The sequence below is a fragment of the Furipterus horrens genome, unplaced genomic scaffold (assembly GCF_987537825.1).
Source record: "Furipterus horrens unplaced genomic scaffold, mFurHor1.1.pri manual_scaffold_1, whole genome shotgun sequence".
NCBI classification, from domain to species: Eukaryota; Metazoa; Chordata; class Mammalia; order Chiroptera; family Furipteridae; genus Furipterus; species Furipterus horrens.
Genome location: NW_028327171.1, coordinates 1,434,926 through 1,458,955, shown reverse-complemented (window position 1 = coordinate 1,458,955; position 24,030 = coordinate 1,434,926). Strand labels below are relative to the sequence as shown.

General features: G+C 61.3%; 1 protein-coding gene across 4 annotated transcripts in view; it reads right to left on the bottom strand.

Moving 5' to 3' along the window:
• The window catches only part of HUNK (hormonally up-regulated Neu-associated kinase), a 67,891-nt gene extending 44,452 nt beyond the window's left edge, over window positions 1–23,439 (bottom strand). For 2 of the 4 annotated variants that reach the window (XR_016509885.1, XM_090271392.1), the window contains exon 1: window positions 21,799–22,605. Coding sequence is in view for 2 of the 4 variants with exons in the window: in XM_090271392.1 (XP_090127518.1) it covers window positions 21,799–22,056 (258 nt within the window). In the remaining 2 variants the exon portion in view is untranslated. Of the gene's footprint in view, window positions 1–21,798; window positions 22,607–23,352 lie in introns of those variants that run through there. The other 2 variants (XM_090271409.1, XM_090271406.1) reach the window with 2 other exon arrangements.
• Between the last annotated feature and the right edge of the window lie 591 nt (window positions 23,440–24,030).

Sequence of the window (24,030 nt, the reverse complement as noted above, 5' to 3'; positions counted from 1 at the left end):
AGGAGCAGCCTGCCCTGTCCAGGTGCGCCCGGGGGTCATCGCCAGCGTCCCTACAAAGCAGAGGGTGGGCTTCCCCACAAACGCACGGAGGGAAGGGGGCAGAGGTGGCGGTGACGCGCCGTTAGCCGGGCTACGCCAGGGCCACCAGAAGCTGGAAGAGGCCAAGGACTGGTGTCCCCTAGAGCCATCGGAGGGGGTGTGGCCCTGTCTGATGAAATGGGTTCTGGACGCCTGGCCTCCAGAACTGCGGGAGAGCACGTTTCTGTTGCTTTAAGCCACCGGGCGTGTGGCGGTTTGTTACGGTGCCACACGGCGCAGGTGTGTGAACCCCACCCCGGCTACCTCCCCAAGTTCTAGGCTCCGAGCGCCCGGGAGCCGCCTCCCTGTCAGGCTCCGTCCCCACTTCCAAACGCCAGCTCCTGAGCGGCCCGCGTGGCTTTGCCCTAAATGCAAAAGCGCCGCGCGGGCGACGCTGACCAGGGAAAGCCGTCCTTGGTGGCGCAGAACCGGCGGATGAACTTTACCTGCAAGAGTGGAAGTGGAGGCCCTGAAGGGGACGGTGGGGAAAGCCCCTGCCTCCGCTCAGCAGACTCAGAGCTCGGCGGGCCCTGCGCAGGCCCGAGGAGGGTCTCTCACTGAGAAGGTGAACTGCTAGTCGGGTGTCTTCAGGAGGAAAAGCGAACCGCACATCCCGCCCAGGGCCAAGGGCGAGGGCCGGACTGGACCCCAAGCTGTCCCCAGGGTGCTGAGGGGCGGGGGTGTCGGGGCCCTGCAGCCTGTGTCACCCCAGCAACCGAGAAAAGCGATGGTGCTGGGGAAGGTCCGTGAATCGGGGACTCCAGCTCTTCCGCAGGTCCGCGCTGCAAAGCCACCGAACCCTGTTTCCTTGATCTGCAGTTTGGGCGAGTTAACAACAAGAAGAGCCTGGGCCACGTTTCGGTGTCTGGAACTCTCTGAAACAGAGTTGCTTTTACATCCCAAGGCAGTGGTTTGACAGCAGCCTCGGCTGTCACCTCTGGCATATTGTCTTAGCTGGGATTGTCTACACAGGCCCACAGTTACCAGGATTTAAAATTCATCCCTTCATCCTGGACCGCCCTCCGCTGGCTTTAACACTCATTCCCCCGGAACATGTCAGGACCTGTGACGCGCCCGATCCGCACCACGGGAAGGCCGACGGAGCGAGGCAGAGGCGCTGATCAAAGAGACGGCACTTCCCCAGCCCACGGCCACATCTGCGTCTCGCCCGTTACGTAACGCGCACTGTGTAGTCCGAAATCCACGCCCTTTTCTTCAACACGATTTCACAGGGCGACGTTTTAAAGAATCCAAGCGGCCAGGGACTAGGCGGCCTGACTTTTCTCTTTGTATGGAAGTGAGCCAAAAGAGCTCTTTCCGGAACACTCAGGTTTCTTTTTTCTTCTTTTTTAAGATTGCATTTATTCTTAGAGAGAGCGGAAGGGAGGGAGAAAGAGAGGGAGAGAAACATCCGTGTTTGCTTGCCCAGGCCTGTGCCCCGACTGGGAATTGAACCTGTGACCCTTTGGTTCGCAGGCTGGCTCTCAGTCCACGGAGCCCACCAGTAACGAGTCCTGTATGGGAAACTCAAACAAGTCTTTTGAGCGACAGCCGGCACTGATGAGGCACCTGAAACATCTGCGCTTCTACTTCCCAGTGCACACAGCGAGACCACACGGCTGCTCAGGCCCGCGTGCGGGGGCGGCGCGGACTCCCTCAGTGTTCCCACCTGTCGTGGGCTGGCCTGGATTTCCCCCAAGGGCGCACGGTGAAGCCCGCACCCACAACGTCACCATATTTGGATAACTGAGGTCACAGATCAGATAGGATCTGTCCAGACGGACGGAAGGCCCTGTGCGGGTGCGGGAGAAGGTGGCCGTCTGCGAGCCGAGGAGAGGCCGCAGGAGACACCGGACCTCCCCCGCCTCGACCTCCAGGACAGGCAGAGGAAACATTTCTGCTGCTGACACTCAGGTCAGAACACGCAGCCTGCGGGGCTTTGTGGGCATCCGGGCAAACTAGCACAGGCCCTTCCGACCAGGGGTGGGAATGACGGCTTGCCTGGCACGGCACATCGTGACAACAGTCTGCAGGAAATGAGCTGCGCAGGGGGACTCAGGGAGGACGCCCCAAAAGCCACGAAGGAGCGACGAGGGGCCCACGGCTCTGAGGCTCCCGGCGTCAGCCCGAGCCTGAGCTGGAGTTTGGTGTGGCAACTGCAGTGACTGGCGTGACCCAGTGGGAAGGCGTGACAATGAATTGGTTTCACGCCTTCTCCCAAGAAATACACATCAGTGCACGCAAAGCATCAGAGTGGAACGTGCTTCTGTGCGGAAGACACTTACTTAACAGAAAGTGGAAAACAGCCTCTGCTGGGTTTATCGCTCATTCCCCAGAGAGAGGATGCAGACACTGAGCACGCGTGGGCGGCTGCCATGAACGGGGCCCACTAATTGCTGCCACTTACGTATCCCAGGGAGACAGCTCTGACCCCCGCTCCCTGCCCACCCCCCTCCTGCGGCTACAGGCTAAACTCTGTCTTCTTCTAAATGAAGGGGGAGTGTCCTTCCCAGTTTAAACAACAGAGCTCATTAGGACGGATCTTGGCAACTATCACAGAACCCAGTGTGAGAAAAGGCAAAGACTCAGCTCTACCCAAAGGGAAAGAAAGGCCCGGGCAGGGCTGGGAGACCCCCCACGTCCTCCTCCCCCAGGGAGTCCTGAGCCGTTGTCCGGGAGCAGCTATGCCCTGCCCCCGGCTCTGACTGTGAAAGCAGATCCCGTCCCGACACCCTGGGGACACCAGGCCGGTGGGCGCCCAGAAGCCAGCCCTCACAGGGAGGAAGGGAAAAGCAAGACGCAGAGTTCTGAGTGACAGAGGCGGCCTTTCCGCAGCTGGAACTCTCATCCAAACCCGTCCGCGTGGCTGCCGCACGCGTGCTCCAGAACGCGTCCATGACCCACGGGGACAAAAGTGACGCCGATCCCCGCTCAGGAGGAACGGACCACAACCGGGAGGCTGCAGGGGAGCCGAGGTACAAAGTAAACCGGGCACCGCGAGCACCGTTCGTTTGGTTTCGGAAGGGTCCCAAGGCCCACAGGGGACCCATCTTGGCGGCCCCACCACGGCTGGCTCCTGAAGCCCCCAACACATTGAATCAATACGTACGTCGGCTAAAAAACCGAACGCCCCGTTGTCCCAAATACCCTTCCACTCCGACCCCCCAGCGGCGGCCCCTGCTGCAGCTTCTCCCTTTGCGGCCCCGGTTTTAACTGACGAGGATTATAATGCAGGCCAGCGCGTCGTCTGGGCCCAGACAGACCCATAAACCCCAGCACAGCCATCGCCGCAACACGCTGGGAAGGCCCCTACGGGGACGGCCCACGCAGCCTCCACAGGATCCCACTCCTCGCCGTCCCCCTCCGAGGAAGCCCTTGTGTTCCGTCCTTCCCTGAGGCCGCCTGGGCGCCCCTCCCCTCCCACCCAGCACCCAGGAGACCCCTCCTCGCCCCCACTGCTGCCGGCCAGCTCCCCGGGGCCCCCTCTCCACCTCGAGGCTCCACAGTTTTCTTTCTAAGACGGTAATGAATATCGTCTGTGCTCAGAAACCTCTGAAAGAAACTCAGTCCCTTGATGAGAAATTAAAACTCTCCTGTGGTCTGGCAACAGCCCCAGACCTCCCCCACAGGCCCCGCTTTTTTAAGAAAAAAAAAATTGTTTCGCACATGAAAGGACGTGGTCACTAACCATGGAAACAGATTTTAAATCCTGAGATACCTGTTTTCTCCTGGAGGGGGGGACACCTGCTCTCAGTTGGCGACCCACCCTGTGAATTTGGGACAGGCACCCCTTACCCATTTCTTTCATCCAAATCACGGAGCTTCGTTACGTCGGAACGAGGCCGGGAAGGCTTAACCGTGTCTTTCACGAGACGAGATTGGTTGGCAACCCCCCCCTCCCCCTCCACCAAAACAAGAAAACCAAAAAGGAATCGGGCACTTGGACCGTTGTCACGGTTTCCTAAGGGGACCCGTGGTGATGACCTCGCTGTGCTGAACGAGTCCGGCGTGACGCGCACTCAGAGCACGTGTCGTCGTCAGCACGGGCCTCCGCGAGCCGGCCCGACGGACCGACCAGTCGCTGCTGCCGCTCACACTTACGTTACAGAAACGGTCTACCTGGCCGGGAACCCTGGGCTGTCGATAAACATAAAATCAATGAGCGGCGTGGACAACCGCCATTCTCGGTCAACTGCGCAGCATGAAAAGCAATAAAAACGCACACGTACGTGGCCTGCAGCCACCAGGCCACACACGTCCCAGGGGGGACTCGTCCCACGTACTGGCCATGGGACAAGCAAGACCGGCAGGTGCGCTGGGAGACGACCCTGCGGTTTTCCCTTTTTCCATGGCGGAAACCCTCGTTCACAGGGACAGGCCGCGGGGACACGGTGCGGCCCGGACTGCACTTGACCCCACAGCTAAGCCGCCGCTGGCCCGGCTGCACATCGGTTCTCTGATATCGGGACTCGCTGAAGCGGGCCATTCACAGCAGCCCAGGAAAACGAAAACAAAACAAGCCGCCCAGGCTCCACACTGGTCCCTTTCAAAGCAGCATTTCCAAGTCTCCACCTCAGGCCCCTGCTCATGAGACATCCTAGGAAGGGTCAGAATTTGGTAAACAGAGGAAGACACCGCGGGGGAATGGGGGGGCAGTGTAAACAGATAAGGGTGACTTAGAAGCGTAAACAGGAGCTAATCAGAGGCAGAGATGTGACTGACACAAGGTCCTCCACCCTGAGGTCTCCAGAACTCGCTCTCAGAGGGCCCACCCATCCGTGCTGGCCAGACGGGCAGGGCCACCCACGGCCCGCCGCCCCCGGCCAGGCTGGCCCTTCGGCCACCAGGCTGAGGCCTCACAGCTGAGAATGGCCGCCACGTGCCAGCACCAGGGGCACAGACCCGGAGCTGTTTCTCCAGAGACGAGCGGGGACGAGTGAGCGGAGGTGGCCGCCCTGTCTCCTCACGCCCTCCACGTCTGAGGGTGCGCCCCTCGTCCTGGCAAACGTCCGTGCCCGACCCACGTCACCCCGCAGACGCGCACAGGCTCTGTGGGAGAGCCAGGCTTGGCACTTCTTATGGGTTGAACTGTATCCCCCCAAAAAGTCCATGTGAAGTCCTAACCTGGGACGGCAGATTGAGACCTTTGGAAACAAGAGTCACTGCCAATGTCATTAGCAAAGACGCCGGCATCAGGGTGGCCCCCGTTCAATGACCAGCCACAAGCTGAGGAACTGCCAGGAGCTCCAGGAAACGGGGGACAGCTCCCCCAGAGCCGTCAGAGGGGCTGCGGCCCGGTCGCACCTTCATCGGAGCCACCCGGCCTCCAGAGGGTTGAGAGGAGCCATCCCTGCGGCTCTAAGTCACCGGCTGCGGTACCTTGTCACGGTAACCCCAGCCAACGGGCCCAGGGGTGACTGACCCCCGGCCCCGCCTGAAACCCCCGGGAGACTCTCTAACCGCCCGCACACAGTCCAGCAGGAAGTTAAAACTGAACCACAGTTCAGAGTACTGATTAACCAAGTCACACAGGGCTCGGCAGCGGGACGCCGTCCAGAGAGCCAGGCTCACAGAGGGGACCTTGGACCAGGACGGGGACTCCGGAGACCGCCCCAGTGTCCCCAGGAAGACCTCCGTGCCCCACCCCTGCTGCCCCGGCACCGCCATCTGCAACAGGTCAGGACAGTCACCGAGTTTGGTTTTCATGACTGAGACCCAGCTCTGCCCTGAATGACCCTACAAGCTGGTGAGGGAGCGAACGGGGGCTGGCTCTGGTGCCCCGGGTGTCACGTGCAGTGTGAGAGGTGACACAGAGGAGGCGGGACCACGAGGCAGGAGACATGGCTGCAGGCTCGGCAATCAGGGCGGGCTCCACGGGAGAAGGGGCATTTTAGAGGCTGAAGGTGGGCCCGCAGGGCTCCAGCACGGAGCAGGGGCGCAGTGGCAGCGCCCGTGTCCCCACCCCCGCCCCCGAGGGACCTGCCTGGCTGACCCGGCGGTGGGACAGAAGCCAGACACAGCCCAGGACTGATGGCAGAGAGCCCCGAACGCAGGGGCCGAGCCTGGGAATTTTCTCTGCAGGGGAGAAGGGAACCGAACCAGCAAGGTTTTCCCACCGGGGCTGGAGCAGGATTCGGGTCTGTTTCCCGACGGTTAGGTGGATGGCAGCCGCGAGGAACCAGGGACGGCGAGGGTCAGCGAGGACTGAACCAGGATGGGGCGCTGGGACTGGTGTGCGGACGCCCCGACCCGCCAGGGGCCACAGGGACGGAGGAGATGACCAAGCAGGGGGAGGGCAGGGAGGTGCAGTGGTTGGAGGCGCGAGGCCTGCACAAGGTCTGCCACGTGTTAGGGGCCGGGCGGCGGCAGGACCGCAGAGCGGGGCCTCGGCTGGAGGCAGGTCACTGCGGATGTCCTTGGTTCAGGCAGGAGCAGGGCAGGCCCTCACCCCACCTGGCCGGCGTCCTTCCCGGAGAAGAGACGCCAAGGCGCACCCGTGAGGAGAGGCGGCGGCTGGTCCAGGCAACTAGCAGCCCTTTAGGGGCAGAAGCCCCTGAGCAATGACAGTCAAAGGCTGCGGACACCTGGGCGCAGGGAGGCGTGGCCAGCCCAGCCGCTGGGGCTCCGTCCCAAGCCACCGTCCCAGGCTGAAGTGTTCCCATCAGAGACGGAGGAGCGCTCAGACTGCAGAGAAACCCAAATGTCTCTCTCCTTTCCCAGGAAAAAAGAAAAAAGAAACTGCTCAAAGGCTCTTGCTTTTCCTTGTCCCCACGTGCATGTGACCACCACCGGCCCCTTATTAAACAGTCACTCTGTTCACCCAGACAAGGAAAAAGCTGGGCGGATGCCCAGTTAGCACTCCGGGGGATTTTCCTCTTTGAACTTGGGGTGGGGGGCTGACAGTCCCTTCAACGCTTCACACACAGGAAGCCTGAGCCCAGGGCCACTGTCAGGTCCAAGGCTGACCCAGGACACAGAAGGGCCATAGGGCGTAGGCTCCAGGGCAGGGCGCTCCCCATTCCTGCCGCTGCCCTCCGCGGGGCCCGTTCTGTGTCGCCACAGCAGTCACGTGGGACAGAAGTGCGTGCTCTGTCTTGCGGTCTCTCTGACGGAGCGAAGGAGCGATGCGCCTTCCCCAAGGGAGCCCAGGACCAGGGCGGCAGATCCCCCCACCGAGGGTCCCTAGGATCCCTGGACCCTTCCCGGGTCGCACGCTCAGGAAACAGGCCCACGGTAGCGCCATGAGTTCGCGCACGGGGTTGGCGGCCCGGGGCAGCTCGGGTTCTTGCCTGGTTCACAGCACATTCGGCGCCTTTTACACAAAAACGTCCGCTCAGGGGCGGCGTTTGGGACAGAAACCCAGCCTGCCCGCCCGTGTGCCCTGGAGCAGAGGTGGCGGGCTCCCCACCCAGGGGGTGCACCCTGCACCAAGTGGTCTCCCCAGAGGGGACGCCTACGCCCCAACGGTCTGCCTGCGCAGCACCCGTTCTAATCTGCACAGACGCCTCTGCCAGCCGCTCTGCGTTGAGAAGACAATCCATGAACGTCTGAAAGAAGCGGCACAGGGTCCCCCCCAACAGCCAGGTCACAGTCACGCTTCTCCTCTTTTAACTGGTTACAGCTGGGTCCGTCTGACCTCACGGTGCACCCAACCACGGCCTCAGAATAAGAAACAAAGTTCTAAAAAGGACGCGGTGAAGCTGGGGGAGATTCCCGTGTGGACAGGGACTGAGTTAGAAGCGGGGAGTCCTGAGCTTTCTCCTTCCCCTGCCCCGGCCCTCGGCCTCAGGACACCTTCCCTCCTACAGCAGAGGTCAGGCAAGCCGTCTTCAAATTCTGACATTTGATACTTTAAACTCCAAAGCTCGAATTCAAGAAGCATCCCTGCCCACCGGCAGCAGGACACGATCCATATTCTGTTCTCACATCCCAGGCCCCTGGCAGCCCGATGCAGCTGAAAAGGGACAAGAACATAGTCGCTTTGGGGAGGCGGGGGGGTGGGGTGGGGGAGCGCCGTAAGAACGGAAACACAGACAGCTGGCCAATAATAATCCAAGAAAAAACCCTCAATCCGATGCTGGCCTCTAAAGAGATCTTAGCCCACGCTGGACAGGACAGGACTTCCAGTCAAGAGCCGGTTAACAGATAAGAAGTCCTAACCCTTGAGGACAGCAAATGTGGAGCGCTGAGGAAGGGCTGGCCACGGACTGAGCCTGGAGAGGTAAGTTGTAAGCTCATCTTTTCCGCATCCCTCCAGCCCGACACGGGGGACACACCCACAGATTCCCTCTTCCTTCCCCAGTCAGAGTGATTTTCTGCCATTAAAGGAGCTGCGTGCTCTTAGGCCAGCAAGGACTCGAGGATACCTTCCTGGCACGACGCCCCCACCCAAGAAATGGGAGGCCACCCCGAAGTCTCTAGAGGGAGCACACAGCAAAAACCAGGAGGCAGAGGAGCCGCCACAGTGAGACGCCCGGCCTGGGGAACAGGCTTAGGCCACAGAAGCTGCCGGATGCTCCCCAAGAGGCTGCGAGGAGGGAAGCGGAATTTGAGGAATGCAGACCGCACTGCCCTCTGGGGTCCAGGGTGCACTTCCATCCCTTGGCAGCGGGGGTGGTGGTGGGGGTGGTGGTGTGTGTGTGTGTGTGTGTGTCAACTGCAGAAGGGAGAAGTGTAGCCAGAATCTTCTTCCTAACCTCCCTCTATCCTTAAAATAAGACTGCATCAGGCATGATAAAGTGCATGGGTGTCTGTCTCTCCCCACCCGAAAGAGGCTGATTAACACGCACCTTTAAACATAACTGTGGAAGTCCAGCAGAAGAGAATCACCACCTGCCCTGTCTTCCCTAGCAGAACACTGAATGGATCCTCAGACCGTGTGCTGTACACACACACACACACACACACATACATGTGTATAAGACAAATATATGTGTATGCAGAATAGATTTTTAACACACACACATATGTACTTAGTCAAATTCCCACTGAATTCTGTGAGGGACTGTTATCATCATTTACAGACTCAGAAACCGAAGCTTAGAGGGTCTGACTCCCTCGCGGAAGACGCCACCGCTGCTGACTGGGGCCCACGCCTGGCAGCCTCTGCCACCTGCGCGGGAGCACCGGACGCCAGGAGGCCACGTCATTTGGCAACAGGTCAGAAGAGCACATCAAAGACCCCCGCGCAGCACGAAGGCTTTTCTGCAGAGCCGGGGCCTTGTAGATACAGCAAAAGCGGTAACAGAGCCTGGGGTTCCCCGAAGCAGGAAGCTGAAGAAAAAGGCTGACCGGTGTGGCTGCACAGAAGATGACATTTCTATGTGCCCCGCCCCCAGAAAGACAGACACTGAACCCAAAGGCAAACGACCAACTGGACGAACCGGTTTGTAAAATCGTAAGTAACTTCAAGAACGGAACGTGAAGGACCGCTGAACGACGCGGACAATTGCTCCCTGCCAAGGCGGGGAACATGGTTACAGCGCGCACGTCGCCTCTCAAGGTTGTCACACGCGGCTTCAAAAGGGTAAAAAAAGCAACTACAGTCCTGCACCGCGTCCCAGCGGAGACGCACCCTGAAATGCGAGGACGGGCGAGCACCGTGGCGGGTGACCCACGCCGTGTGGCGGTGCCTCTGTGCCCCTGGGGCCCGCGGGGCAGCCTGAGCGCCGGGGCCGCGAGCCGCCAGAAGAGCGCGCGAGAGAACAGGACGCGACGGACACGCTGCGAACCCGCGGGGGCAGCGGCCGCGGGGGGTCACCCGACGCAGTGTGGACCGCAAGCTCGGTTTACGCAGAGGAGGATGGTCAGGTGCAGCCGCCGGTGGCAGAGTTAATGCCGAAAAGGGCAGACGGGAGCGGGAATGCAGGCGAGACGCACGGCACCTAACCAGCGTCGGCCCGGGAGTCGTTCCGGTTGATTAGACGCTTCAAGCGCTCTAGGACCTACCAGGGACCAACTGGTCCAAAGAGTCTGAAAACACTAAGTACTCGGTCAAAAAGACTTTACAATTTAGTTTAAATATTTACACTCTAAAGTATCTATGCTTTAACATAAATAATTAAAATGTCAATATTTTAAATTTTTATTTTTAGACGTTATCGCTGACCACAGGGAAAACACTGATTGATATGAGATCCTGTGTATCTATTTTTAAATGTTGGCAGCCGTCCGTCTCGAGAGACGATGGTGTAGCTTCTTAAGAGTCTATCTGCACCGCCGAGAATGGCTGTGCAGTCCGACTCGGGAGTGACACGGTATCTGTCTCCTCCCGTGTTGAATCGACATCTTGCGATGACGCTGGAGTGTCCTCTCCAGTGAAGCTGAAGCTACAGAGCCTGGGCAGGGTGATATGGAGGGTCTGCTGTTGCCCATGCAGCAGACCCCCCTCTCTTCGCAGCTGAAGGGTCCAAGGGAAAGACGGAGTCAATACAGCTTGGCTTCAGGTGCGCCGCAGGAGTTGCCGGTGTTGACTACAACGTCAAACCGCCTTAGGGACTCCGGCTCCGGATTTTCTGTCGGGGTTTACTCCCTTAGCCTTTCCCCTGAAGAGGTATGCCGCAAGGCAGCGGAGGTTTTTTGGAGTCAGAGTTTTCCTTCTCTGATGTGCCCTGACTGGAAGATCGAACCAGTGACACTTAGCTCACAGGCTGACGCTCCTATGCCCCTTTGGAACCTGGAAGGCACTGTTCCAAGTCTGATGACTGGAAGGAAACTGGGTTCCTCGCGCGCTCCCTGGTGCTTTAATCTCATGGCTACGATAAGAAGCGGGCTATTGATCCAGGAAGAACTCTCTCTGCAATGAACCAGGTGGCCGTGTGACAGTGATACAGCACGTCCCCTCCAGAGGGAAATTCCAGTTCATTACATCAAATTGGGCTTGAAATTGTCACTGCTGCTCACCGGTGTTCCTTCTTCATAGAATAAAACGTCCTGTGGGAATGGCACGCTACAAACTCGGAGCCTGTTTTCCAAGCAAGCGTTTGTTTTATTGCATCACAAAATGTGAATGTCCCCCTGAGGACTGCGTCACTCGGGGTGTGTCCGCGGGAACCCTAACCTGGGATGGAGACGGCCCCTGGGAAGCTGGGCTAACCCTCAGAGCTCGGATCGCGTGAGGGACCGCCCTTATCTCTGTCCCTTCGGTTTTCGCTGACGCACAGCTCAGATAAAATGCCAGGACATTCTGACCCCAGACTGGATGCCGACCTGCCCTGGAGCGCCTTCATGTTCTCCTGCACGTCCCCATTCCAGGTGCCTCTGAGGGCCCAGCCCAAACAGAGCCAGAAAAGCTGGTCTGGTTCAGGCCATCCGCCCGGGCTCGCGGGTGCGGCCTTGCTTACGACAGATGATCTGCGTTTTTCTCCTGCAGCAGGGCGGTGCCCCGGGGGGCCCTGGGGCCGCGGGGGGTGCTGCTCAGTCAGGTGCCAGAGACGCTTCTCCTTCCAGCGCAGAGGAGAGGCCACGAAACTAAGTCACTGCTCACCAGAGCCACCCAACGTCCCTGCTTCCGTCCTTGAGAAAGTCTGCTCCCAGGAAGTCCTCCTCAGCACGGAGTTACGCCGTCTGTATCTAACAGGGTACATCTGCGTGTGTGTGCAGATACATGAAGTTGACCCTTGAACAACACGGGTGTGAGCGGCACGGGCCCACTCACACAGGCACGTGGCTTTTTGTCAGCAAACACAGTAGCGGCATTTTCTCGTCCTTGTGATTTTCTGGACACCGTTTCCCTTTCTCTAGCTCCCTTTGCTATCAGAACACAATATATCACACGGATCACACACACGCTTTGTGCTAAGCAACTACTTATGCTCTCGCCAAGGCGTCGGGGCGACAGGGGGCTCCGGGAACAGCCCACCCCCACCCCGCCAATTCCCGCCCGCCAACAGAAAAGACGGGTGTCTGTCCGCAGTCGGGTGGATCTGCAGAGAGAAAGGCCAGCAGCAGAAGCTGGGGGGAGTCAAAAGCTGTACATGGGTCAGTGGCTGTGCTGGGGGACCGGCACCCTAACCCCTGCATTATTCACGGGTCACCTGTATGTGCACATGTGCATTTGTGTGGGACGCACGCACACACACACGTGCGCGCGCGGCTCAAGCTCTTCACGTCAAAGCGAACTTACAAGAAACGGCAGAGCAGCACCACAGCCCACACCTGAGACTCCGCGCACTGAGCCCAGAGTGTTGGCGCGACGCGGGGGAAGCACCACCCGGGGCCCCAGCAGCCTGTCCCCCACGGCCAGCACCCGCTCCCGTCCAGGACTTCGGGCTTCTGTGCGTTCACCGCTGACTCCCAACCTCCCCCCTTCAAGTGAAAACCCTCAATGGGATTCAAAACACTCGAATGAACTGCTTGGTTTCTTGAATGAATCTGGTTTTGCCCTTGTCTGGCGGTTCCCCCAAATGCAGGACTCCCGGCTCTACACCTGAGAGCCCTGGACGCTCCGGGACAGCTGGGCACCCTAATCTGCAAAATTGGGACGACGGCACCCACCACAGAGGCCGCCGCAGGGACTCATCTTCTACGCAGCAACGCCTCCAGATGGAGCCTCGCAGACAGCGCTAGTCACGGTCCCCAGCGTGACAGCCCTCGGCCCGTTCCTGCAGGGTTCGCAGATCTGGGGGGTCGTGAAGTCCCTGGTCCGCTCCGGGAAGGCTGAGGAACTGCTGGGAGTCCGGACTCAGCCCGTGGCCTGTACACAGAGAGGCCCCGGCCCCTTGGGGCCGCCGCCACCGCACCCCCCACCCCGCCCCAGTCCCTGAGGGCCGCACTCTGAGCCCACGGGGTGCCGTCATGCTGTCCCCGCTCCCGTGTGCTGTGAGCAGGAGAGAAACTTCCGGCACAAGAGCGTGCAGACAGAGGCAGAAAGGCGGGCGGACACCTACCGGAAAGCTGAGAGGCGGGACCTGAGACAGGACTCCCCACAGGAGCCACGCGGGGAGCAGGGCAGAGGTCATGGCTCAGAGGTCGGCGGGGGAGCGAGTGGGCTTACCCCGCATCTGGGCAGCCGTCGGCGTAGGAGACTGACCAACAGAGAAAACGTTCGTCAGAGGGACAGGCCCAGGCCTCCGTGTGTCCCCACGGGGAGCAGGGGGATGTTCGCAGACAGCCACTTCGCTGCCGGTCCAGTTCCCGGGACAGCGCTGAGGGCTGGTGAACAGCCCCAGGAGAGGGCAAAACACTTTCTGCTCTGGCTGGGCACCTGCCGCCCTGGCACCTGCAGAAGGCAGAGGCGTTCAGGGCTGGACGTTCTCCTGAAGAGCGCCAACCGGACACAGACAACCTGTCCAACCTCGTGGCTCCCACGGGCCCCCCAGGAGCTGCGAGCGAGACAGCACCCTCAGACTGTCCCCTGCCACCCGGGACCACCACCCAGCGGGCTGTCCTCATGTCCTGGGAAGGTCCGAGTGTCGTTCGATCCCATCACAAGGTACTGCTGAGCCCCTCCTATGATTCAGGGGCGCCTCCTCCGATTCAGGGCACCTCCAGGCACTGGGGATGGCGGTGTCGTCCGTCCCTCCCAGGAGATAATCAACCGGGGGCTGAGTTCAGTGGTGTCCCCCGCCCCCCAGAATTCGTATGTTGAAGTCCTGTCTCAGTGCGTGTAGGCTCTGCCGTAACGAAACCCCACGGCCTGGGGGGCTTGTAAGGACAGGGATGCATTGCTCACACTCTGGAGCCTGGGAAGCCTGGGTGTGGACACCGAGGGTCTCGCGTAAGAACACTCACCCTCCTCATGGGCTCTGACCTCCCAAAGGCCCCACCTCCTCATGCCACCATGTTAGGGATTAGGGTTCACGTATGAATTTGGGGGGGTGGTCACAAACATTCAGGCTCTGCCAAGTCCCTGCTGCGGGACCACAGAATGTGACCTTATTTGGAGATGCTAAGCCTTTTCAGACACAACCGAGGTCAAGTGAGGGCATTCGAATGGACCTGAATCTATTGTAACTGGTGTCCTCACAGGACAGGGAGACACTACCCAGGGACAGACCCACAGAGGGAAGAAGACATGGAGACGCGGGAGAAGCTGGCCATCTGCCAGCCACGAGGCCCCCTCACAGCCCCGGGAGGACCCGGCCCTGCCCACACCTTGACTTTGGACGTCCAGCCTCCAGACTGGGAGACAGTGGCCACCAAGTCTGTGGGGCTTTGTCACAGGGGCCCCAGCAAACAGACCCAGGTGCCCAGAGGCACTTGGAAGAAAGACAACGTGGCAAAGGGGCAGAGGCGACAGGGGACATTTTAGAGACGGTCATGAGAGCGAGGCCGTGCTGACCTCAGATTCCAAACGGCAGAGCCCAGGGGTCCCCTCCCCCAGGACCACTGTCCAGAGCTCCTCGGGCCACAGACTATCCCACAGGGCCCGAGGCAAATTCTTATACACTTAGTCCCCTTATGTCCAAATGACGTGACGTCTGCCGCTCCTTAAACTTCCCAGCTCCCTCCCAGTCCGCTCCTGCTTCTCTCCACCCCCCACCCCCGTAACTGCAGACGCTGGGACATGGACCCGGGGTTCAGAGCCTTCCCAGCAACGGCCGACATTTCCCAGACACCTGCCCACACCCCATCTGGACCCACGTCAGTGACCTGCGCAGGCAGGGCGGGAGCGGAAGTCAGGTGTCCGGGGACCCCGGTCCACGGTCATGGCTGTGGAGCCAACCTGCCGAACCTGAGTGGGACCGGCAACGTTAGCCCAGCAGCACGGGCGCTCACAAACCACGGTGACCGACCCTCCCCCGGCGATGCCCGACCTCAGCTGGTCAGCCCAGTGGGTGGGTGGGCAGCCGCGCCGCGGCTCTTACGTTTTGGGCGTAAAGAGCTCCTTTCAAAGCTGATGAGAGCCACGTACCCTCTCCCCAGAAATGTAATCACACACCTGCGACGCACTGGGGGTCATGGACTGACTGCTCATCGACCTGCCCTCCGTAATTAGTGGGGTCCAGGGAAGTGACCCCTGCAATGGCAAGAACCACCAAGAAACAAAGACCGTGGACACACAGGGAGTGGGGAGGAGGAGGAGGAGGGTACACCCCTGAAGGGTGACTGGTTCCCTTCATATACAACAAGGGCCTTTAAATCCACAGGGGAAAGACCAAAAACCACAGGGAAAATGGGGAACAGACATGAACAATCAACAGAAGTGACAGGCAGGGGGTTGCTGGACGTAGGAAAATACGCTCAACTCATTGTAAGTAAGAGAAACTATACGTCAAGCAGACGCTGGGACACACTGTTTCCTAGGCTGGCAGAGCGCAGACGGCTCGCGCGCCCCGGGCGCGGACACAGATGTGGGACCGGGCACCCGCGAGGCCGCTGTGGGGACAGAAGCAAAACCCTCTATGAAAGGCGGCACCCGGAAATTTACCAGCAGCTGAAGTGGTGAGACCCCTTCACTGAGACCAGGGACTCATCCCTCAGCCCCAACGGAACAGGCGCAGCGGGTGACGGCAGCGCGGCTTGGGGGTGACACACACGGCGCGACACCTCCACGTCCGCTCTAACCGCCCGCAGTTCTTGCAGCAACGTCCAGTGACGTGAGCCACGAGGGACGGGGCCGTGAACACGGACCCTCCACACTGTGAATACCGGGCAGTAGTGAAAAGAATGAAGGAAACCCTCCGTGGTTTTGGGGGAGAAGGTCCAAGACGTAACGCTACAGCGTGTACAGGGGAAAGCACCTCTTCCTACGCCTCTAATATACACACACGGGCGCCCGCGGGCCCGCGCGGCCTGGAAGGGCCCGGAAGCCGGGCTGGCCCCGAGGCACGCAGGTGGGAGGCAGAACTCCCCCACTACGTTCCGCTGGACACTGCTGAATGTCAGAGCAGGGGTCGGTGTTAACTACCCCAACACTTGCTCAAATGGACCTTAAAGTCACACCAAAATGATTAAGAAGCAAACAGAAGCCAGTCGTTGGCGGCTGCCTCACTAGGCGGGGCGGAGCGGGCACAGGGGTGCTGGTCAGAGGGCGTGAGCAGGTGGCTCTGACCCGAGTCCCCGAGGCCCGCCCCTCTTAACAGAGTTTCCGGCCCAGGAGTGGGGGGAGGGAGGGTCTCTCCCAGGCAAGCAGCACTGTCTGCGCGGGAGGCAGGCAGGTCGACCAGCTGGCCGAATGCTGTCACCACAATGTCCTCAAGAGAAGAGGCACAGAACACAGCAAAATGCCCTAAAGTGCCCACAAACACAGCAAAGAGGCCCTAGGATCCCAGACAGCGGGAGGCGTGAGGCCAGACTATCTCCCGGAGGCTGAGAGGGGCTCCTCATTCCAGGGTGAGTGGGACCACTCCTGGGGAGCAGCCGGGGAGGGGAAGCTGCCCACTCTCTGTACGGAAGCGGCCTGGACTCAGGTAAGACCCTGGCCCTGGCTCTGTCTCACTCAGGAGCGGGTGCTGGCACCCACTGCCCGGATCTCGCTTCCGGGCTGCAGCCTGAGCCGGCTCCCAGCGGGGGGCTTACCCCAGGAACAGCCCTCAGCAAGGGTCCAAGGCCGTGGCCCCTTCCCAGGGCAGCCCCCGTCCAATGACGGCCACACAGAGGCACAGAGGCCCCGGCCCCTCGCCAGACGCAGGCGCCGCGGAAGGAGGCTGCCGGCTGCAGGGCTCACGGTGGCCTGGCAGGGCCTTCAGTTAAGACAGCACCAGGGCCCAGCTTCCCCCTCTGCCCAAGGCGGCTGGGCCCCCCCTCCCCTCCCCGCCAGGTACTGGTCTGGAGGGTATTGCCCAAGACGACATTGTCTCCCTCAGGGCCTGCACACCAGGACATCACCTGGGACACAGCCCTAACACTGAAAAGGTCTGCTGAAATCACGTGAAGAGGAGGTCCTATGACTTAGGGTCACCCCTACATCCCATGACTAATGTCCTGATCAGGAAGAAGTGGGACAGTGGAGACAGGTGACCCACAGGGGCACAGAGTGAGGAGTGATGTAGCGACAAGCCCAGGACTGTCAGCAGCCCCGAGACGCTGGGACAGACGAGGCAGACGCCCCCTGGAGCCTTCAGAGGGGGCACGCCCTGCAGACACCTCCACTTTGGACTCTGGTCTCCAGAAGCACGAGAGAAAAAATCGCTCATTTCAAGCCCCCTGGCCGGTGGTTTATTGTTAGGGCAGCACCCCAGCAATGATGAGGGGTCAGAGGGCAACCTCCCGAAGGTGTCCTCCTTGGTCAACGCCCAGGGTCCCCGCAAGCCTCCGAGGAGGAAATGCGTGGAGGACCGGAGCAAACGACGCACCACCGACCTGGCGTGCACGACAAAGGACAGGCAGCAGCTCTCCACCTTTGAGGCGCCAGCCCCTCGGGTACTGTCCGGCCCTGTGGGTCACCTCTCCCCTGCTGGCCCTCCCGCCAGCTGGCAGCAGCAGCCACCCACCCAAGAGCACAGCAGCGGCCAGAGCCAGGCGGCCGGCGCGGAGGAAGAGGTTTCTCCAGTTTGCTGAAGTCAGGCTGGGCGCGGCCGGGCTGCGGGTCTCAATGAGCCAGGAGGGCAGGTCACCCGCGACATGAACAGGCGAGACGGGGTGTCTGTTCCACGCTGAGGGGCACTTCACGTCCGAGCCGCCTCCCACGGTGGACCCGGGCCTGCCCACCCCCCGGGCGGAGGCCCAGACGCCCCTCTCCATGCTCCCTGGGGGGGTGACCGCCACGCCGCACTGGAGCCCCCCGTGCCAGTGAGCCCACACCTGGAGGGAAAACTCGGGGTTGCGCTCCTCTGTGCGGGCAGCACGCGGCACTGTGGGGCGGACTCGGGGCGCCCTTTCTAGTCCCCGGGGCCTGGACATCAGCGCCCACCGAGGGCCGGCCAATTTCCACCCTTCCCAAGCACTCCAGAAAGATGCGGCCGCGCAGGAAGTTCCGTGGGCTGCCCGGACGCCGCACACAGATGCGGGGAGGGCAGGTGGCACAGCCTTGTCACTCACACACACAGGCACGCACGCGCGCGCCACACGGAGCTGCGCTTCTGCCAAGCGCCCCCCGCTGCCCGAGAACCCCCGCTGAGCATGAATGGGAATCTCCAGTGCTCTGAGCATGCCTTGCTCCTCAGGACTAGAACCCTAAATTTCTAGCGCCAAAAAAAAAAAAAAAAAAAAAAAAAATTACTGGATTTGGCACCTGTTTGTTTTAGAAGTACCTGCTAAAAACAGATCTGCCAAAAGGCCACTTTTAAAATCCGTCGTGTTTCCTGCTCTGCGGAGCACGCTGAGCTGTATTTTTAGAAACTCCTTCGCCCCAGGTAGCTGGCAGGCCCACTCCAGGCACGATTATCGGCAGCGTACTGAGGAGGCCGACTTTATTTTTAGCCTCCAAATAGTTTTAATGAAAGTAATAAACAGGTTTATTTTTTTAACCAATGGTTAGAACAAGACATGTAAACACCCTTGCCGGTCGTGTTATGTACCCAACTTCATGTCTTGTTGAGACTTCGTCACTGAAGAAGGGGACGGTGGCATCGACCTTTCCACCGCCCACGACACCAGTTCTGAAGCTGAGACGCACCTGTGCCTTCCTCCACAAGCCTTTCCAACTGTAGTTTAACAACTTTTAAAAAATGTACTAAGAGCCTCCCTCATGCTCGAGGCTCTGCGTTCCACAGGGGCAGTGGGCACAGCCTCTCCGGGTCTCTCAAGGCCACCACCCGAAAGTCCTGCTCGGCAACTTCGCTCTCTGCCTCGGAGCCAGAGGATCCTTCCCAGCCCCTGATTTTCTGACCATTTTCCCTCTGCCAGCCGTCACGCAGGCTGAGTCAAAGGCGCTCAGCCCTGACTGGGAGCGCACCTCTCAGGAGTTTCCCATGAGTGAGTGAATCGCTCATTTTTAAAGCCACGTGAACAGACGTTGCTTCAACTCAAAGCTGGAGGGCAAAATCAGGTCTCGGCCAAGGCCACCCTTTCTTTTCAAGCAGTACAAGGGCCATCTCCCATCAAATGGCTTTCAAACAACTTCTGAGGACAGGCAGGCACACCACTGTCCCACAGGCCATGGTGGGAAAAGCCCCTGGAGGAGCCAAGACTGAAGCCTGCTGTGACAAGTGACAAAGTGGTTGTTTGTCATTTGGACTCAAGCTGTGGAGGACTTCTCCCAAATCTTTCTGGAAACGTGCCCTGCATTAAAACACAACACACACACGCTCTCCAGCCCCCCCGCCAGCTTCTTCATGAACTGACCCCCTCCTCCACCGCCGCCCTAAATCAGTTCGCTCAGAGGTGGCACGGGGCACGCATCTATTTCTTACTACAGTGTTCATGACTTCCCCTCCCACTGTGGTCTCTGTCCTTTAGAAAGCTAAGGAGAAAAGTAAAGTGCTTCCTCCAAAAAGTATACACCTTCTAAATGGGGGATGTGTTGGGGGAGAGGCTTTCCTATGCCACCAGCACCAGCCACCCCGGGGGACACTTCCTTCCCTTCCTCCAGGCTCTGTCACCCCAGATCTCCCCTGGCACGGCTCACATGAGCTGCCCTCTTCCAGGGGTAACCTCTCTAACAGCCCATCTTTTAAAGACACCAAAGGCAGCGAGGACTGTGAGGGTGACTTCGCCTTCATTTTGGCCTCAGTGAGACAACATTCATCACCAGAGTGGGGATGGGACCCACGAACTCAGCAATCATCCTGGGCAGAGACAGACAGACACACGTGCATATGCATTTTACTCTCTACACTCGGCCCAAACCCAAACCTACTAGTTAAGCGCTAAAGGCGCTGGAGCTGGGCGGGAAAAGCTGGGAAGGACAGCCACGGTCCCCTCCAGGCCGGCAATTACAGAGCTGAAATCCACGCTGCTCCTGATGCTGGAGGCTGAGCCCCTGAGAGAGGTCCTCCTGCCTCCCCTCCACTCTGGGGACCACGCCCCTTTGCCAGATCCCCCGAGGCGTCCAGCGCAGTGATGTGACAGCCGCCAGGCAGCCCTGGCCTGGCTGAGAGGGAGCGAGGTGACTCATGGAAGACAGGGACGATGCGAGCCCATGGCTGAGCAGCGAGGGGAGCCGGGGCTCCTCCGGGGGACCCCGTCTGGGCAGGAGCTCCCCACACTCCAGCGAGCCCAGGACCCAGGCAGCCGGGGACGGACAGAGGTCGGAGTGCGACCTCGCGCGGTGCCGCCAAGGCCAACAGCCCGATGTTGGGGAGCAGCGCCCCGACACAGAGTGGGGAGGGGGCGAGAAGCGAGAAGCAGCCCTGCGCAGGGCAGGCGACGGAAACGTGCCTGTTCTGGGAGCCGCTGGCTGCCAGCGTAAAGCCCCGTCTCTTTCTGCCAAGTTTCACGAGCAAACACACACGACCAGGCCGAATCCTACGCCGTGATGGAAATCAAGTTCCCCCACCTGCGCGGACATGAGCTCGTTCCCACGGGGGGGGGGGCAGCCGGGCGTGCACAACACTGAGGGGCTGGGCCCCCTGCCCCCCCCCACCCCCCGGCGCCCTGGCCTGGGTGTCAGGTCTGGGCACGCAGGGGAGCCGGCCAGGAGGGTGCCCTCCCCCTGTGCCCTGGAAGAGTCCGGAGTTTTTGTTTGGTTTTGTCTTCTGTGAAGTTGCTCGATTCAGTGAGTTCCCCTTGAACATTCCCTTCTTGCGTGGAAATCCAAGCAAGTACACGCCAACCCCACTCACCCCGAACAGAGGGCAGATGGCGGGGCTGACAGAGACCTGCACTCACATTCAAGGGGCTCCAGGGCAGTGGGGAGGTGGGAGGAAACCTGAAGTGGGGACCCTGGCGCAGGGGGACTGGGGGACAGGGGGCAGGGCACCTCACACTGCCATGAGAGGGCCCACCGTGGGGCGTGCCCAGGAGCTCCCAGGTTGGGCAGAGAATCCCAGGTCCGCGGCTGGAAGGAGGGGTTAGGGGGCCCGCAGCTTCCCGGCCACATTGCTGACGCCTCCCCGGGCTTTGGGCCACAGAGGGGGGACCACTCCCGGGCCGGCGGTGCTGAGCGACGCCGCCTGCAGGAGCCTAGCTGCTGAGCCGGCCTAAGCCTGGGGCTGAAGTGGCTCCAAGCCGAGGCAACTCCACGCCGGAGCAGTCTCCCCGCTGGGGGCCGCGCACCTCCGAAAGGAAGTCGCCGTATCTGGGGTTTCTTCTCACAGGTCTAAGTTACAAGTTGGATCCACCTGGGTCTGGCCTGGTGCAGGTTCCCAACTAACTTCTAACTTATCCCGAGGCTGGAGAGGGTGTCCCTCCGGGCCCGGGGGTGACGGCGTGCGGTTCCCTCACCCCGGAGCAGAGTCCTTCCTGCAGCTTCCACGCAGGCACCGCGGGGTGTGGCGCTGCGATAACCCTCCTGCGGCACGAAAACTTCCCCCGGCTGCCCCAGCGCGCAGGTGGAGAGGAGTGCCCCCCCCCTCGCCTTCTCCCCGGGGCCCAGGTCGGTGCGCACACGCCAGGCTCCCCCAAGGGCCGGCTAATCGGCCCTCCCACCCTCCCAAGGGCGCACGCGCTCCGCCCCGGTTCCTGCCTCCCCGCGGATCTCCGGCCCCTACCCGCCCCGGGAGCCGAGCCCCCCACCCCGCGCTAGTGTCCGCCAGGCGGCGCCCTGCCAGGAGCAAAAGAGCTGCGGGCCGCTTCTGGGGTGAGCCAGCCTCCCCCCGGAACCTGCCGGACCTCCCCTCGGCAAAGGCCGCGCAGGCTGGGGGACCTGCGCGCGTCCGGAGAGAAAAGGTGGGCGGCGCGCGGCCGGACCCCGCCGCCGACCCCCCGCCCGGGTCCCGCGCGGCGCCCGCGGCTCACCTTCTCGCCGGTCAGCACGTGCAGCCCCTCGCGCACCTTGGCGAAGGAGCCCTCGCCCAGCTTCCTGCTGCCCACCAGGTAGTTGCCCACGCGCTTGTGGTGCTGGAAGTCGCGGAGCCGCTCGCGGGGCACGCCGCTCACCCAGGCCGGCAGGAAACTTCCCTCGCAGGCCGCCGCGGGCCGCGCCGCGTCCTCCCCGCCCCCGCCGCCGCCCGCCGCCGGCTCGCTCAGGAGCCCGTCGCCCGCCGCCGCCGGCATCGCGCTGCCCGGCTCCTCCTCCGGCTCCGCTCCGGCTCCGCTCCGGCTCCTCTGGCCGCCGCCGGGCCCGGCCCCGCCGAGCGCGCACAGACAATAGCGGCCGCGCAGGCGATGGGGGCCGGGGACCGCCCCCAACAAGTTCTTCTTCGGAGGGTCTCCTGGCCCCTCGCAGGACACGGGCTCCGGCCCGGGTCCCGTCCGGGCAGCGGAGGACAGTGGCCCCGCTCCGGCTGGGGAGCGGTGGCGAGGGCGCGGTCCGGTGCGCGGTCCGGATCCCGGCGCCCGAGTCCCCGGGCCCCCGAGCCCGGCGCCTCGGCAGCCTCCGCCCTGCCTCGCCGACTGGTCCGCGCGGGCTCGGTCCGCCGCCTGCTCGCTCCTAGCCGGGCGCGCGGCGGGCTGCAGGCGCCCTCCGGACGGCCGCAGAAGAAAGCCCCATTCAGTCGGAATTCGCAGAAATTTAATCCGGCGCGGGCGGCGGGAACAGACGCGAGCTCCCTGCGCAGCCCGTGCACTTTCAAACCGCCCGTAGCCCCTCCCTCCGCGCGCAACAGCCGCGCTCGACCCTGGCTGGGGGGGGGGGGGGGGGGCGGGGGAGGGGAGCGCGCAGCCGCCGAGCGGCGGACAGGGGGACCCCGCGCGGCCTGGCAGACGCGCGCTCCCGGCGCAGGAGTCGGGCCGGCTCCCGCTGCGCCTCCCGCCGGACTCTGAGCTCGAGCTTTCTGGACCTTTCGGTGGTGAAATCCCCCACCAGCCGCACCCACCGGGGGCAAGAGGGAAGGAGGGGCTCCCGACCGGGTGGCCAGCCCAGGGCCTGGCACACAGTAGGGCCCTCTGGACCCTGGAGGGGTGGACGGACAGATGCACGGACGGGCGGGCGGATGGAGGGATGGGTGGAAAGAGGGGCTGCAGGGCGCCTGCCCGGGTTCGCACGCAGATGGCAGATGGGACCGCTGTGTTGAAGGGGAAGCGGCCACAATACTAACAGTGGCGACAGCAGGGCAGGAGCCAGGGCGGTGGCAGCCGCTGCCTGCACGTTCGCCCCTTCGCTCCCTGTGGCAATGCTGCGGGCACTGGCGGGATGGGGGCCCCCCTGCGCTCCCCGCTCCCGGAGGCTTTTGTTCCGCGTGCCCCGTGATGTGCTCGCCCCTCGTAAACAAGCGCAGCTGCCCTGACGCCTCAGATCTTCTGCAAGATCCCCAACGTCTTCTCCAACCAAAAATGAGGAATCTCGAGAGGGAGAAGCTGGGGGGCGGGGCGGGGTTGGGGGGAGGCGGAGAGAAATTTACAAAATGCTACCTGTTGAGCGGCCAGGTAAACGGCGCCAACGTTGCACGCACACGTCAGAGCTGCAGCGAAGACTCGGCCTTAAGCGAGCGCCTTTGGTGCGGCTCCTCCTCCGCAAACCGGTAGGACAGGGTCCGTGTCCCCGCTCCGAAGTGGGGGGAGGGGGCGACAGCTGCCGTGGACCCAGCGTCCTGGGAGCTCTCGGGCTGCCCGAAAAGCGACCCAGAGAAACGTGTCTGCTGAACAGATCTAATTTTAAATGTTAACCTATAATCAACCCCGCATGTGTTTACCAGTCGCCAGCCTTGTTCTTTATAGGTGTCCTCAACGTTTCCATTTTTCAACATTAAAGATACAATGTCAAATGTATTTCTTGAGGTGTTTGAGGGACTCCTTTGCCACCGTCCACCCCCACAATTCCCGCAAAGCCCGTTCAGTCTGTGTCATGTCTCTGAATCAAATATCAAATTTTAAGGAGACAGTAACTTGGGGGGAGAGTGGACAAGTGTCTAACGAATGAGGAATACGAAGCTCACGTTGGGATCAAAACCACCCTGAATCTTCTTTCAGAAAAGCTTCGGAACTGACCCCCAATGTTGTATTAATAGAATATGACATTTTAAAATTCTGGGCAATAGCTTTCCATGAAAGTATAGAAATTCCCTTATTATGGTGAGAGGCAAATGTCAC